This window comes from Trichoplusia ni, chromosome 27, assembly GCF_003590095.1.
Source record: "Trichoplusia ni isolate ovarian cell line Hi5 chromosome 27, tn1, whole genome shotgun sequence".
Taxonomy (NCBI): Eukaryota; Metazoa; Arthropoda; class Insecta; order Lepidoptera; family Noctuidae; genus Trichoplusia; species Trichoplusia ni.
In genome coordinates this window covers 1,659,907-1,672,528 of record NC_039504.1, presented here as the reverse complement: position 1 = coordinate 1,672,528, position 12,622 = coordinate 1,659,907, and the positions used below count along the sequence as shown (strand labels likewise).

Genomic DNA, 12,622 nt, shown 5'->3' with positions numbered 1-12,622 from the left:
AAAGGTACCTACTTACTTATGTTTAAAGATATATTATTATAATATAATCCAAGTTTTAGCTTAAAGCCCTGTTAAATTTATTTTTATTATTCAAAGGCAATTCATGTTTGCCGCAGTAAGTAATTTAATCCTTGTGTCGAAAGGGATTTTACAAAAATACAAATCGCATGCACAATGATACCCAGAATTAGGACAAGCATTTGTGGATCACACAAATACGCGGGGATCGAACCCGCGGTGGTGATTTTGGCGTAGTGACCTCAACCACTCGGCTATCCGTGCAGTCAATTATTTATCTTATGCGTTCCATTTACAAAAGTATCGTAACTTTTTTTCTAGATTGTGAAATTAGGTAGGTACCTAACCTAACTCACTGTAGGTATCAAGACAAGAAAATGGTTGTAATTTTCCCGTCCTATCTAACCTTTATGAATACTTACATAATTCATAACTCTACAGACCGTAAAGTGTGACTTAACTGAAAAGGAATGAAAACATTATCTGAAAATGTTTTTACTACTGAACCCTTCTGTCTCGACGTATTCACGTCTGACCGGTTTTCCGAAGTCGTATTAATAATAAGTTGAGTCTTCTGTATAAGTACTTAAATGTTTATCTATGTATAGTAGGTGTACGTTAGATTCAACATTTTTATTAGTACCGACTCGACGTTTGATATCGACGTATATGCGTCGCTTAGAACAAGTTTCATAAATCGGAAATCAGTCGGATAAAATAATATTAGTGAATGAAGGCATATCTTTGACTTTAAAAATGACGGCCCAGAAAAACATCTCAATACAGAAAAAAGAGGAGATCGACGTATTTACAAAAATCCAGCAATTCGGTGTATTTCAAACGATACAATATTTATACATTTGTTTATCACTTCTTATGGTTTCTATGACTCATGTGAACTATGTTTTTGTGGCTGAACACGTAAACTACAGGTAAGGAAATCTTTAATTAATTAGATAACCACCGTTTATCCTTTAATTGCTCTCCAATTTTCCGCACTCAGGCAAACAGCTAAGAATGTAGTGAAAACTTTTCCCGAATAGGGCCCACCAGCTTTGCACTAGGTACATTAGGTGGTTAAGTTGGTGTGTTGCATTTTAGGACGTCTTTAGTAGTCCATAACTACAATTTCTTGGGGTTACCTCAGAATGAACTCAAATAGAAGCGACCAGAAAGAATTTTGTTTTTCTGATAACGATGAAGTCCTATTAAGTTAATATGAAAAATACTTAAGAGTACATGTCTCTAAATCAAGAGGGAAGAATAATTTAAAATGAGGTATATATTATCAAAGTGCAGATACACCACATACCTAGATGTTATAATAAACTATACCATTTATTACTATTACGTAATTACCAACGTTTTGAAATTTATTGAAATCAAACTGAATGATTATAATCAAGGTATGAATATATGCTTATATGGCAGCCGCATTTATATCTTATAATAAGTTCCTTGAAACTAAACATTCGCAGAATATTCTAATAACGATCCAATTGATCTAGATCTCGGTTGAATGTTCCACTGTTAGTATCAATTGAACTCATTGTGTAAATTAATTGTCTCCTTGCTATAATGAACTTCGAGCAAATTCGAATAACGAAATTATTGTCAAAACAGATGTCGCATGCCCGAATGTGAAGACGCCAGCCAGAACCTAACAACACCATCGTGGTGGCCAGCTGATGTTGATTCGAAATGTTATAAGCCAATGTTGAAAGATCAAACAAATATTTTTTCAAATCAAACCTGTTCTAACACTTCGTTTACTGGTGTTATAGAAGAATGCCAGGAATGGATTTATGAGAACAATGATTCTATTGTTGCTGAGGTAAGATTAAGATTAAGAAGCAGAGACAGAACTGGAGGGTCGGGCTAACAGTCAGGTATTGGAAGGCCCTAAGAGAGCCTACCACCTACTCTTTAGGTGATATAATTTCAGTTTAGCTTCCACAATTGCAATAATTTGGCCAGGCTTTAAGCCAGGAGTCACAAGTCCGTCTCCTGTCTGAGGTTTGAGATCTTCGTTCGAAGAGTTCGTATCAATCGAATTGAGTTCAAGCCGGTACTAGTGCTAATTTGTGCAGTGATACGAGTTGCATCTACTCGTGATGGGCAGCTACCGACACTAATAAATAAATACTTGAACACCACTAGATATTGGTCTGGTTCGATAGTTCTATTTCAGAAAAAAAATGTAACCCAGTCGAATTATGGGTTTCAAAAACGATTCAGCTTTTGGGAGTAGAGAGGCCTGCAGAATCATGTCATGAGATGGACACCAAAGATCCGTAGGGTATAAAAATATACAATTTCTACGCATATTAGCCATAGTCCCACATCAAAGTACGTACGTAACGGTATTTACAATCTGAGTCTTAAACAACTTGCATCCCCAATGACAACAACCAGTGTCAATGCCCCTTTTACTCCTAGATTTTTCGTCAGACAATAGAAATTTAAGTGATCGATAAGAAAGGTTATCAAGTCATCTAAATGTGAGTGGGGTTACCCCCTCAGACGATTTAAAAAATAATTCCTAAATACACTATATTTAAGCTAACTTATCATTTAACAAATAAAGAAATGTTTGCCATTTAATTATTATAGGCGAATGCTAAAGCTGACTCTATTTTGATAACTGCAACCTTTGTTGCATATTTGTCCTATGCATAATATTTAATCTATATTAATACGTTTTATAGTTGTTATTAATTTTGGCTGTCACAATCGCACAGTCACCCCAACGTCTCGAGATTTATTCACTTTTACTTGCCTTTTATCTTAATAATACAAATATTTGGGTTGTTATGTATCGAATACGTATAATATACTAATTCCTATACAATATTATTATGTATATACTAATTTCCTACTCAGCACTTGTTATGTGTTGTACTTCCTAATGCAAGTTTTTTAATCATTTACTAATTGCGCGTATTGCAAGGTTTTTACAACTTCATCTGTTTTTTACGGGACGGTTACAGTAGACGTTTAAAAAACAAAAGAAGATTCGAAACATCAGCATTACGTCATTCAGTAGAAGCTAATCATATTTGAAGGAATTTTAGCAATATCTGTCAATACGTTTTAGCACCTAGTTGATTTTTTCCTCTATATCTCTTGTAATTAGACCCGGAACAAAAATATGTATTATATCAGAGGACAGTGGTCCTATCACCTGTCAATGTAGTTATCGGCGAGAGACGAGGCTATACGCCGCTCTGTCTATCTCGCCTCCACAAGTGCTTAGGGTGGTAGGCCAAAGGCGAAAAATGGCCAAATTCAGAATTATTTGTGTCGTTTGTTAAGGCTATGTGTGTAACATCCATCTGTTAATAGTTGTTTTATATCAAACGTATTCTATTATGATTAAGTCTTTACTAATGTCAGTCCTGAAAATGGGTGGATTAGGTAAATGGAACACTAAGTATTTCTTTAAAATTACTCAATTGAAGTAACAAAGTTAGATAATATTACACTACGTTTTAGTAGTCACGAGTATGTTTCTATATCTTGTTTTATTTTCAGCTGAACCTCGCGTGTGATTCACTGAAAATTAATTTTGTCGGCGGCGTTCATAACACAGGGATGATAGTTTCCATGATGTTCGCTGGCTGGTTAGCCGACAAGTACGTACTAGTATATAATTTACTGTTTTTGACTATCCAGTTGACGTTTTTCTAGTAAATACTTCTCTCTAAATTCGAGACTAGTTCTATACTAAACTACACTTAGATCATTTTATTTTTTAGTCTCGTACTTTTTATTTACCTGCTTCACTTTATCTAGAACTTACGGCGCATTACTGGTTTATTTTTTTTCAAAGATACAAGTCAATATTATCTTATTCTAAAACGGTAAATTCTAGCTTAATTCCTAGCATAGTTATCACTAACTGGTTTTCCGTAATTTTCTAAATGTAGGTAAAACTGTTTGGAACTAACTAAGTAGAAGATGAACTGTTTACCCATCTTTATAATTCATTGACTGTTACCTACATCAACTGCTTCTAGTGATTCATTTAATCAGGATGTTATAAACATACTTTATACTGCCTATTTCTCTAATAATAATTTTATTTTACTGTTTTAGAATGGGAAGAAAACCGACGTTGATTATTTGTGCCGTTGGTGCCAGTGTTGGATTATTCAAATTATTCGTAACAGATTACTATCCTTACATTGTACTAGAATTTCTTGAAGCTGTCATGGGGGCCGGTCTATATACAGTTGGAGTTGTTTTAAGTAAGATATTTTTAGTCTGTTGAATATCGAGAGTTTCTTTGTTACGGGATTTATTAATAACTTTATTGCTCCTTTCAGTGATTGAAGTTGGAGGGAATTCCAAACGAGTACTGACAGGCATTGTCTTCTCCTATGCGGTCTACGTCGGTGAAATAGTCTTCGCTTTCTTAGCCATGTCCCTGAAATATTGGAAATGGCTGGTACTGGTAGTATACTCGCCAATGATACTCTTCGTATTGTACATATTTCTGCTCAAAGAGAGTACGAGATGGCAAATGCTTCGTGGTCGCATGGAGGAAGCGCGGAAGACTCTGAAGATCATCGCGAAAGTTAATAAGATAGAGATGGATGAGGCAGAAATCACTGGGACAAGTGATGATGACTTGCGTCTAATGTTCGATGTTGTAGAGGAAAAAGAGAAAGAAGATTTCAAGATCATTGTAGCCTCGAAGGAGATGATGACACGGCTGACTGTGACGTCATTCTGCCTCTTCACATCCAGCTTCCTCTACTACGGCGCATTAGTGCACTGTGTGCTCCTACCGGGAGATAAATATGTTAACTTTATTCTGTCTGCCCTGACGTCATTCCCAGGAGAGATGATTGCTTATTACACATTTAATAAATATGGAAGGAAAATAACCATGCAATTCGGCTATTTAGTATCAGCTTCGTTCCTTATTGCTCAGAATTATAGTCCTGACTGTAAGTATAGCCGAGAAGCATATGTAGTAATTAACTTTAAAACTGAACCGTGAATGTCGAGTACGTGAAGACATCATTTTATATTAAGACAATCTAATTATATTGATTGTATTTTTTCTTTCAGCTTTGTCTTGGTTGAAAGTTTTGTTTTTCCTGATATCCAAACTTGGAGTGGTAATCTGTTTCACCGGAATTTACACATACAGCATGGAACTGTTCCCTACCAGTGTCAGAGGAACATTATTCGGTATCGGGAATACTGCGGCTAGGATCGGGGGTGTGCTGGCACCCCTAACCCCATTATTGGTAAGCTTCATTAGATCTTATAATAATAAGTGGAACAATGAAAGCCAGGGTTTAAACCATTTCATCCACCATTAATTATTCGAATGTCAATTTCTAAACGGAATCAAACAAAGTTTTTAAATTAGTATAATACAAACTTCAAAAATTCATTTTGGTACGTCTCGTCAAGGGGTAAAATGCAGTTTCAAGAAAGGATTAAAGCTGTTTTAACTGCGATGTCATACCCACACGCAGGCTCACTTACGTATCATTAATTTATTTGATGGGTACGTAAATCACTAATCTAAACAAATATGTTAAGATTCCTCATGTTTTTAGTGGCATATAACCCGTTCTATAAAACTAGTATTTCAACAAAAAATACGTCAGTTTCTACATAACTGGAACTACATCGTTACTTATGACTGTTGATATTTAGTGATCAAACATTAGATATTATTCGGAATTTCGGACATCTGTTTTTTTTTTCGTAGGATAAAATTGTGGTGTAATAGTAAACTTAGCTTATCTATTGATACCAATTTGCATGCAAATGGCATTGAATAAAACTCATTATAATACCAGGGCAGACTAGCAACTATAACTTTGCACTAATTATGTAGAATTTCTTAGAAATGCGCACAACTAAGTTATTGTTCGCTTAATTTTGTACAATAAGTATTTAATTTTTAATTGCCACCATCCATATATAATATGTGCTAGATTGTTATACTAAATTTCCATACTTTTTACACTTAACAGAAACGAGTTTAATGTTGTAATTATTTTACGTTGCAGATAACAGAGTTCCCAGCATTGCCATCGATCTTGTTTTGTTTGACTGCCGTGATTTCTGCAGTGATGTTAATATTTACACCTGAAACCAAATCATTACCGATGTTCGACACCATTGCCCAAATTGAACTGTATAAAATTTCACAAAAAAATAATGATGACTCGATTGTTGATGACACTATATTTTCCACGAAATTATAGACTAGGATGGTTTAAGATTTTTTAGTGATGTTCAAGAATTTATGATTTTGAAATAGAAGCTTTCAAACAACTAGCTTTGGAAGAAATACTGTGTAAAGCTGACGCCTAATATTAGTTGTAGTACCTAGATAAGTATTACTTAATTTTACGATTAAATTGTTACCGATATTTTTCAGGTTTTTTATTGCTTAAAGATAATGCCGCAACTTCCTGAGTTATTTTAGAGAGATATATATAACTGACTGCCCCAGTTAAATTCTTACTCTGAATTGTATATTTTATATGCGATGATGATCTGTCTCTTCTCAGGGATTATTATTTAATCTTCATAAATATTTAACGTAAATATTCGCATAAGTTATTTCCTTTGTTTTGTCTTTTACAAGAATTTTAACCGAACTTACATCTATTATTAATCTGTCAATGTCTATTTTTTTAGTCTACATCATTCTACTACAAATGTCAATGTGTATTGTGTTGTTCCGATTTATTTAACCTTAAACTTGTCGCTGTTTAGTGCAATTCCATTATAATTCTTGAATACTTTGTTATTGCGTTATTAAATTAATAAAGATTAAGTTCCTTGGTAGAGTGCCGTTTTAATATGGATGGGTTCGAGATTAGAACATCGAACAGCAAGAAGGTAAGCCATATTTGTCGAAATTATTATGTTACTAATTTTAACGTTTTTTATAGGTAAATGTTGAATTTCAGGGTAAAGGGCTGTTTGCAACGAAGAAATATGACCAAGGAGATGTTATTTTAGAGGAGGATCCTTTAGTTTCGTGTCAGTTTTCTTGGAATGCAGCCTACAGATACTTAGCCTGCGACCATTGCATGAGGTACAATTTTTTTATTATCTAGCTTACAATAGATACAAAACACGTGTTTAGCTTATACATTATTATTTAATTGAATTAATTTAACCTTTCATATAAATTTTCAGGCCTCTAGAAACTCCCGAACGCAATGTGCGACGTTTATCCTGCAAGCCGGACATAATTCTTCCATATTCTGACTGTTATGAAACTAATATAGAGTGTATGTCGATGTGTGATCATTGTGGAACTCAGTACTGCTCTGAGGTATGCAGACAGAGGGCTTATGGGACCTACCATAGGCTGTTATGCCATGACACAAGTGATGCTCAACATCCAATTGTTGTGCTTGTTGAAGCTTGGAAGTAAGTAGAAGATTTCATATGATTGTTATTATTATTACTTAGACCTAAATAAGCTGTTGCTCCACATACAATGCAGTCTTCTACTTAATTTTACCATACAGTTTTTAAATCTTAAACATACAATATTTATTTAATATTGTTCATTTATTAGGGTAATAATACTAAGTCTAAAGTTAGAAAATATTTAAAAACTGACTAATATCTTTTGATATGTAATTTGAAAACATAGAAAAAAAAACAGTAGTGAGCACTGGCATTATTGTAGCAAGCTGTTGTTCAAATAGAACCTATTTAAAAATAATGTTTTTTTTTCAGGCAAATGCACTATCCGCCAGAGACAACAAGTATAATGTTATTGGTCAGAATACTGGCTTACATCACTCAGAGTCCTGACCCATCTGCGGCCGCAGGTAAAGTGAAACAGTTTTGTCACCGCACAGTCAATGAAGATGCTGAGTTGGTTCACAAACTCCTTGGAGAACAGTTTACAGATCAACTAAATACTTTAAGAGAATTGACTATTAATGTTATTAGTGGTGAACATATTCAGCAGGTAAGATTTTTCTTTTTACAATATGCCCGTGGTTGCATCATTTACTTAATAATTGTATTAAAAAATTACTCTGTGTTATCCATTTTAAAGCAACCTAACTCTCAGCAATATCCTATAACTCCTTTTAAGAAGATTAGTGAGAACAAACTGAAATAGTCAGAAAAAAAGTGCTTAGACTTATATATAAATAAATATCATTCAGTAGAAGCTAACAAACAGAATGATATTTTGTAGAAACCAATCAAATAAACCTTTTTTGAACCGATATTTGTTTGCTTACATTTTGACTTATACTAAATCATATTTAAATATTTCAGTTCTTGACTCCTGAGGGATTCTGCACATTAATGGCATTAGTAGGTACAAATGGGCAAGGCATAGGCACCAGTCCGCTGGCCATGTGGGTGAACGCTGTGCAGGAGCTCACCATGTCAGATGATGAGAGGCAGCAGTTGGATCTGTTTATTGATAAACTGTATCAGTATGTGGAAGAAGGTAAATCTTGTTTTTTCTTCTTGTAATTCTGAAAAAATTAATAAGAGCAAGCCAATTAAATGAGAAATTAATCAGACTTGTGAGGGTTAAAAATAATTTAAAGACACATGGGATATGACAAACAAGAAATTAATGTTTTTTTTATTAAATGAACATTAATACATAAACAAATATATACGTGAATTGGTGTGAACAATAACTTGTCATGTTTTTTTTACAGAATCTGGCACATTTCTAAACACAGAAGGGTCAGGACTCTTCCAGTTGCAAAGTGCCTGCAATCACAGCTGTGCTCCTAATGCAGAGTCTACATTTCCCTATGGCAACCACAGAGTGCAACTGAAGGCTTTGAAACCTATATTGCCAGGAGATGAGATATGCATCAGCTATTTAGACGAATGTGCTCTGCAGAGGTCGCGGCATTCGAGGCAAAAGGTTTGTTGCTATATTCACTGGAGCCATATGAATGCTAATAACATTTTGTATCAAAAATAACAAGTCTTCCATTTGCTGAGCACATAATTTTTTTCATTAATGAATTAATGTTTCAGTCAGAAGTTGGGCTACACTAAACTTACATACAATTTTTTTTCACAGGAATTAGCTCAAAACTACCTATTTGTCTGTTGGTGTGAGCGCTGCAGCCTGCAGTCCTCCCAGCCGGACTGCACCAGCGAGGAGGACATGAGTGATGAAGAGATTGATGCGGATGACTGATGTTCCAACCTACTGGCATTCTGCCTGCTTGGCTTGTGATGCCGGAAGACTACAGACAGTGTGTTAGTGTTATTTCGTGTAGTGCTTAGTCGTCGACTCGTCCTAAGTGGGCAATTCAATAAATTCAACCACACAAGTTCATAACTGAATCGTCAAGCATAATAACAGAGAGTGAATAGTTTGTTCCTTTGTTCTTTCGCACTGCACTGCTTCTTATCACGGTCGTAGTCGCATTGAACCGCGCATGTGTGCCGCGTATTTCAGCGTAATTGCATTTGTTGGATTTTTGAGCTCCTGTAAATTTTTTGTACATAAGTGTTGAATTGGATTGCTATCATGAGTATGCACTATATTTGTATACGATTAACTGTTGTCAATAAAACGCGAAACTTTTATCGTAATTCTATTTGCAGCACCAGCTTTTAACGTTTCAATAGCAAGATTTGTGTACTATTATTGTCTCTCAACAGTGAGTACAGTGTCTGTGCACTCTGTCTACGCACACCTGCTCTTTAATACTTTTACGTACATCCACTACCAAGCAAAGAGGCATAAAGCCATAATTATTTTAAAAGAAGAAAAGGGCTTGATTATGAATGTTTTTTTTTTATAAATATTTACGCGACTAGTTTGTTTCCTATTTTAAGAGTAAGTAAAATGAATGGAATACGAGCTCAAGGAGTCTCAGTCATACTAAAGTTAAGAATAAATGTGTTAAATAAAATAAACATACCTATGAATAGGGTAGTTAAATGTTCTTAGATTTAAAATTACACATATAAGGTTATATTGAGCTAATTATTATTAACGTGACATTTATCTATTGTGAGCTCAACGGACCTACCACTATTAGCCGCGTACTGATCAAGCGAACAGCTTCACGAGGCAGCCTCGGACATAGCCGCAGTGCCTCGGTCTATCAGTTCGCGGCTAATTAGTAATTCTTATGTGAAAGTGAGATGACGTAGAGCTGTCTCCCTTTTATAGCTGCAATGTGGTAGGAGCATTTAACATCAATATTCGAGACTTTTTCGATAAACTTTAAAAGTTTTGAGTGGCTACAGTTCGTTCTTTTTAACTTAATGTAGGTATGTATATGTGTATAGAATATGATCGTAACGCGGATTTGAAAGGGTAAATAAAAATGTTGTTGAATACTGGTTTCGTCTTGAGTGTATCGAAGTTTTCGTGTAATATACGTGTACTATGATGTCATTTAGTTGATATTCGATACGGCCTAGAATAATGAACTCTATGTCTTTATATTAAGTCTTATTGTTCTGAATGTCTTCAAGTGTAGTTTAGAGTATACGCTACATACGTATAACCAAATCGATAAAAACAATGTAAGGGTGCGACCGTACTTATCGGTAGATTGATCAATTGGTGTGACTATGGGCCTGAACTTATTTGGGAAGATGTGCTGCAAATGCGAGCATTCTGGACAGACTTAACGCACTAATTATGTGCCAAATTAGAGGCATGTTATGTAGACCTAATAAAACAAAAATAAGACACCAATGTTAACTTTCAGTCGAATAAAATTTAGAATTTTCGTGTCTTCTGACAACGTTTTGGAATTTAACTGATTGTGGTACGAATGGTCCAAAGGATTTTTGGAATAAAAATATCGAATTTTAGCAACGTGGCCTCATAGTTTCGGCCTAATATAACATTAGGATATTAAATATATGTAAATAAGCACAGGTCAATTCTTATGTAATGGAAGTAATACTAGAAAATCTATTTGTATCTGTCAGATATGACAGCGTGTTAATGTCATTTCTGCGTAATTGACCTGTGGCTGTCAGTGTATTAAATCGATGTCAAATTATTGCAACGATGCAAAATTTTCATAGGAATAAAAAGTTTTCCATATTTCGTAGTGGATTATATGAAAAATGTTACGAGTTTAGTAATACTTTTTAAAGTAAATCAATGTGAAATATTTTACCGTTCGGTGCATTTTAACATATTTGTCTTTTTGGCATATGAACGTTTGATTGACAATCTACTATTTTATCGGGATACCAATTTCATATTCATTACGTCTGTTACGAAATCAAAGTAGGTAGGTTTCTTAATCTTAACCATTAGAATGTTCCCAAAATACACAATTTATGAATATTGTAGGACTACGTTGTGCCAAATTAGACTTAAAGATAATCTAGGTGTTTAAACGACATTACAAAATTATAAAATAAATGCTTTTCTGTAAAAAGACGTATGTAACGAAAAAGGTTTTTTTAAATGATACTATTCTGTAAAACACTTTGAATACGACGATACATCCAAAAATTGTTTTCCAATTTACAGTATATTTTTATGAATGTTGCTTCTAAATGAAGAATGTTATTTAGCTTGTTTTATAAAATAAATTATTTGTCCAAATTCACATTTTTTCATTTTAGGCGGTTAGCCAAGTTGTCACCACAACAATACCCTGTTATACATGTCCGTATTCAAACCCCGCGTAAGACAAGCGTTTTTCTATTCAAGGATGCTTGTTCCGATTTTGGTTCTCGTGTGCATGCGACTTGCCTTCATCGACACAGCGCGTTTCTTTGTGCGGAAATTTTTAGAACAATAATTTTACTATAGTTGTGGTGGGACACAGTTTAGAACGCCGCGGCCGTATCTGTTTCACAACCGCCGTAGTAATTAACGGTGCCGGTAGACCCTCTGATAAGGGAATACCTGTTAAGTTAACATTATTTTTCAAAATAAGTGTTTGTTAAAAAAAGTTATTTTCGGCCCAAAACGTTCATTGTAGCCAAAAACCCACGTTTTTAATATAAACACTCTTGAACTTACTTAAGGTTTGATTAATTTACCAGTTGAGACGTCTTTTAATTATCCGAGACCTCGATGAGGTCACTTAAGTGAAGTGAGTTAATTGTTATTGAGAGGTACACAGTGCGTTTGTTGTGAGAAAGTAAATCGTCTGAATTATTCTACTAGTTCGAGAGTTGTTGTTCAAAACGAATCGGTACCTAATTGAAATTAATTAAGCTATAAATAATAACAGTTTCGGGGTTTGAATATTGTCTTGTTCTTCAGTTGTTTATCTGATGGAAATTGCGTTTAGATGAAATTGAATGAGTAAATATTGTGTAAGATTTTGTTTTGGCTTGTTTACGCCACTGGATTTTTGGTGAAGAAGTTAGGGTACGTCCGGCTAAAGCTAGTTTATAGATTGCTTAGCTACGAAACGATTCGTTATTTCAAGTTCTCGATTTTTATTATGAAATATTTATTTTCATTTGAATGAACTTGAACGAATCCCGTCTGATTGTTAGTAGGAAGGTAGTTTTAAAACTCTACATTATATATATGTACCTACCTTTGCAAATCGTAAAAAAAAAACTGAAAAATGTCTCACCATCTCTTATCAACATTGCATTTTCCTTCAACTTTGCC

At 34.4% G+C, this 12,622-nt stretch overlaps 2 protein-coding genes across 2 annotated transcripts; both read left to right on the top strand.

Moving 5' to 3' along the window:
* Positions 1-639: 639 nt before the first annotated feature.
* LOC113505834 (organic cation transporter protein-like) lies at positions 640-6,422 on the top strand. The gene is made up of 7 exons (XM_026888670.1): positions 640-950; positions 1,642-1,852; positions 3,553-3,653; positions 4,117-4,268; positions 4,347-4,973; positions 5,098-5,279; positions 6,057-6,422. Exons 1-7 carry the CDS (start codon positions 775-777, stop codon positions 6,252-6,254), a joined length of 1,647 nt encoding a protein of 548 aa, XP_026744471.1. The 5' UTR covers positions 640-774; the 3' UTR covers positions 6,255-6,422.
* A 74-nt stretch (positions 6,423-6,496) lies between these two features.
* LOC113505835 (SET and MYND domain-containing protein 5) lies at positions 6,497-11,593 on the top strand. The gene is made up of 7 exons (XM_026888671.1): positions 6,497-6,897; positions 6,969-7,096; positions 7,201-7,437; positions 7,753-7,990; positions 8,308-8,485; positions 8,706-8,920; positions 9,083-11,593. Exons 1-7 carry the CDS (start codon positions 6,859-6,861, stop codon positions 9,200-9,202), a joined length of 1,155 nt encoding a protein of 384 aa, XP_026744472.1. The 5' UTR covers positions 6,497-6,858; the 3' UTR covers positions 9,203-11,593.
* The last annotated feature ends 1,029 nt before the right edge of the window (positions 11,594-12,622 follow it).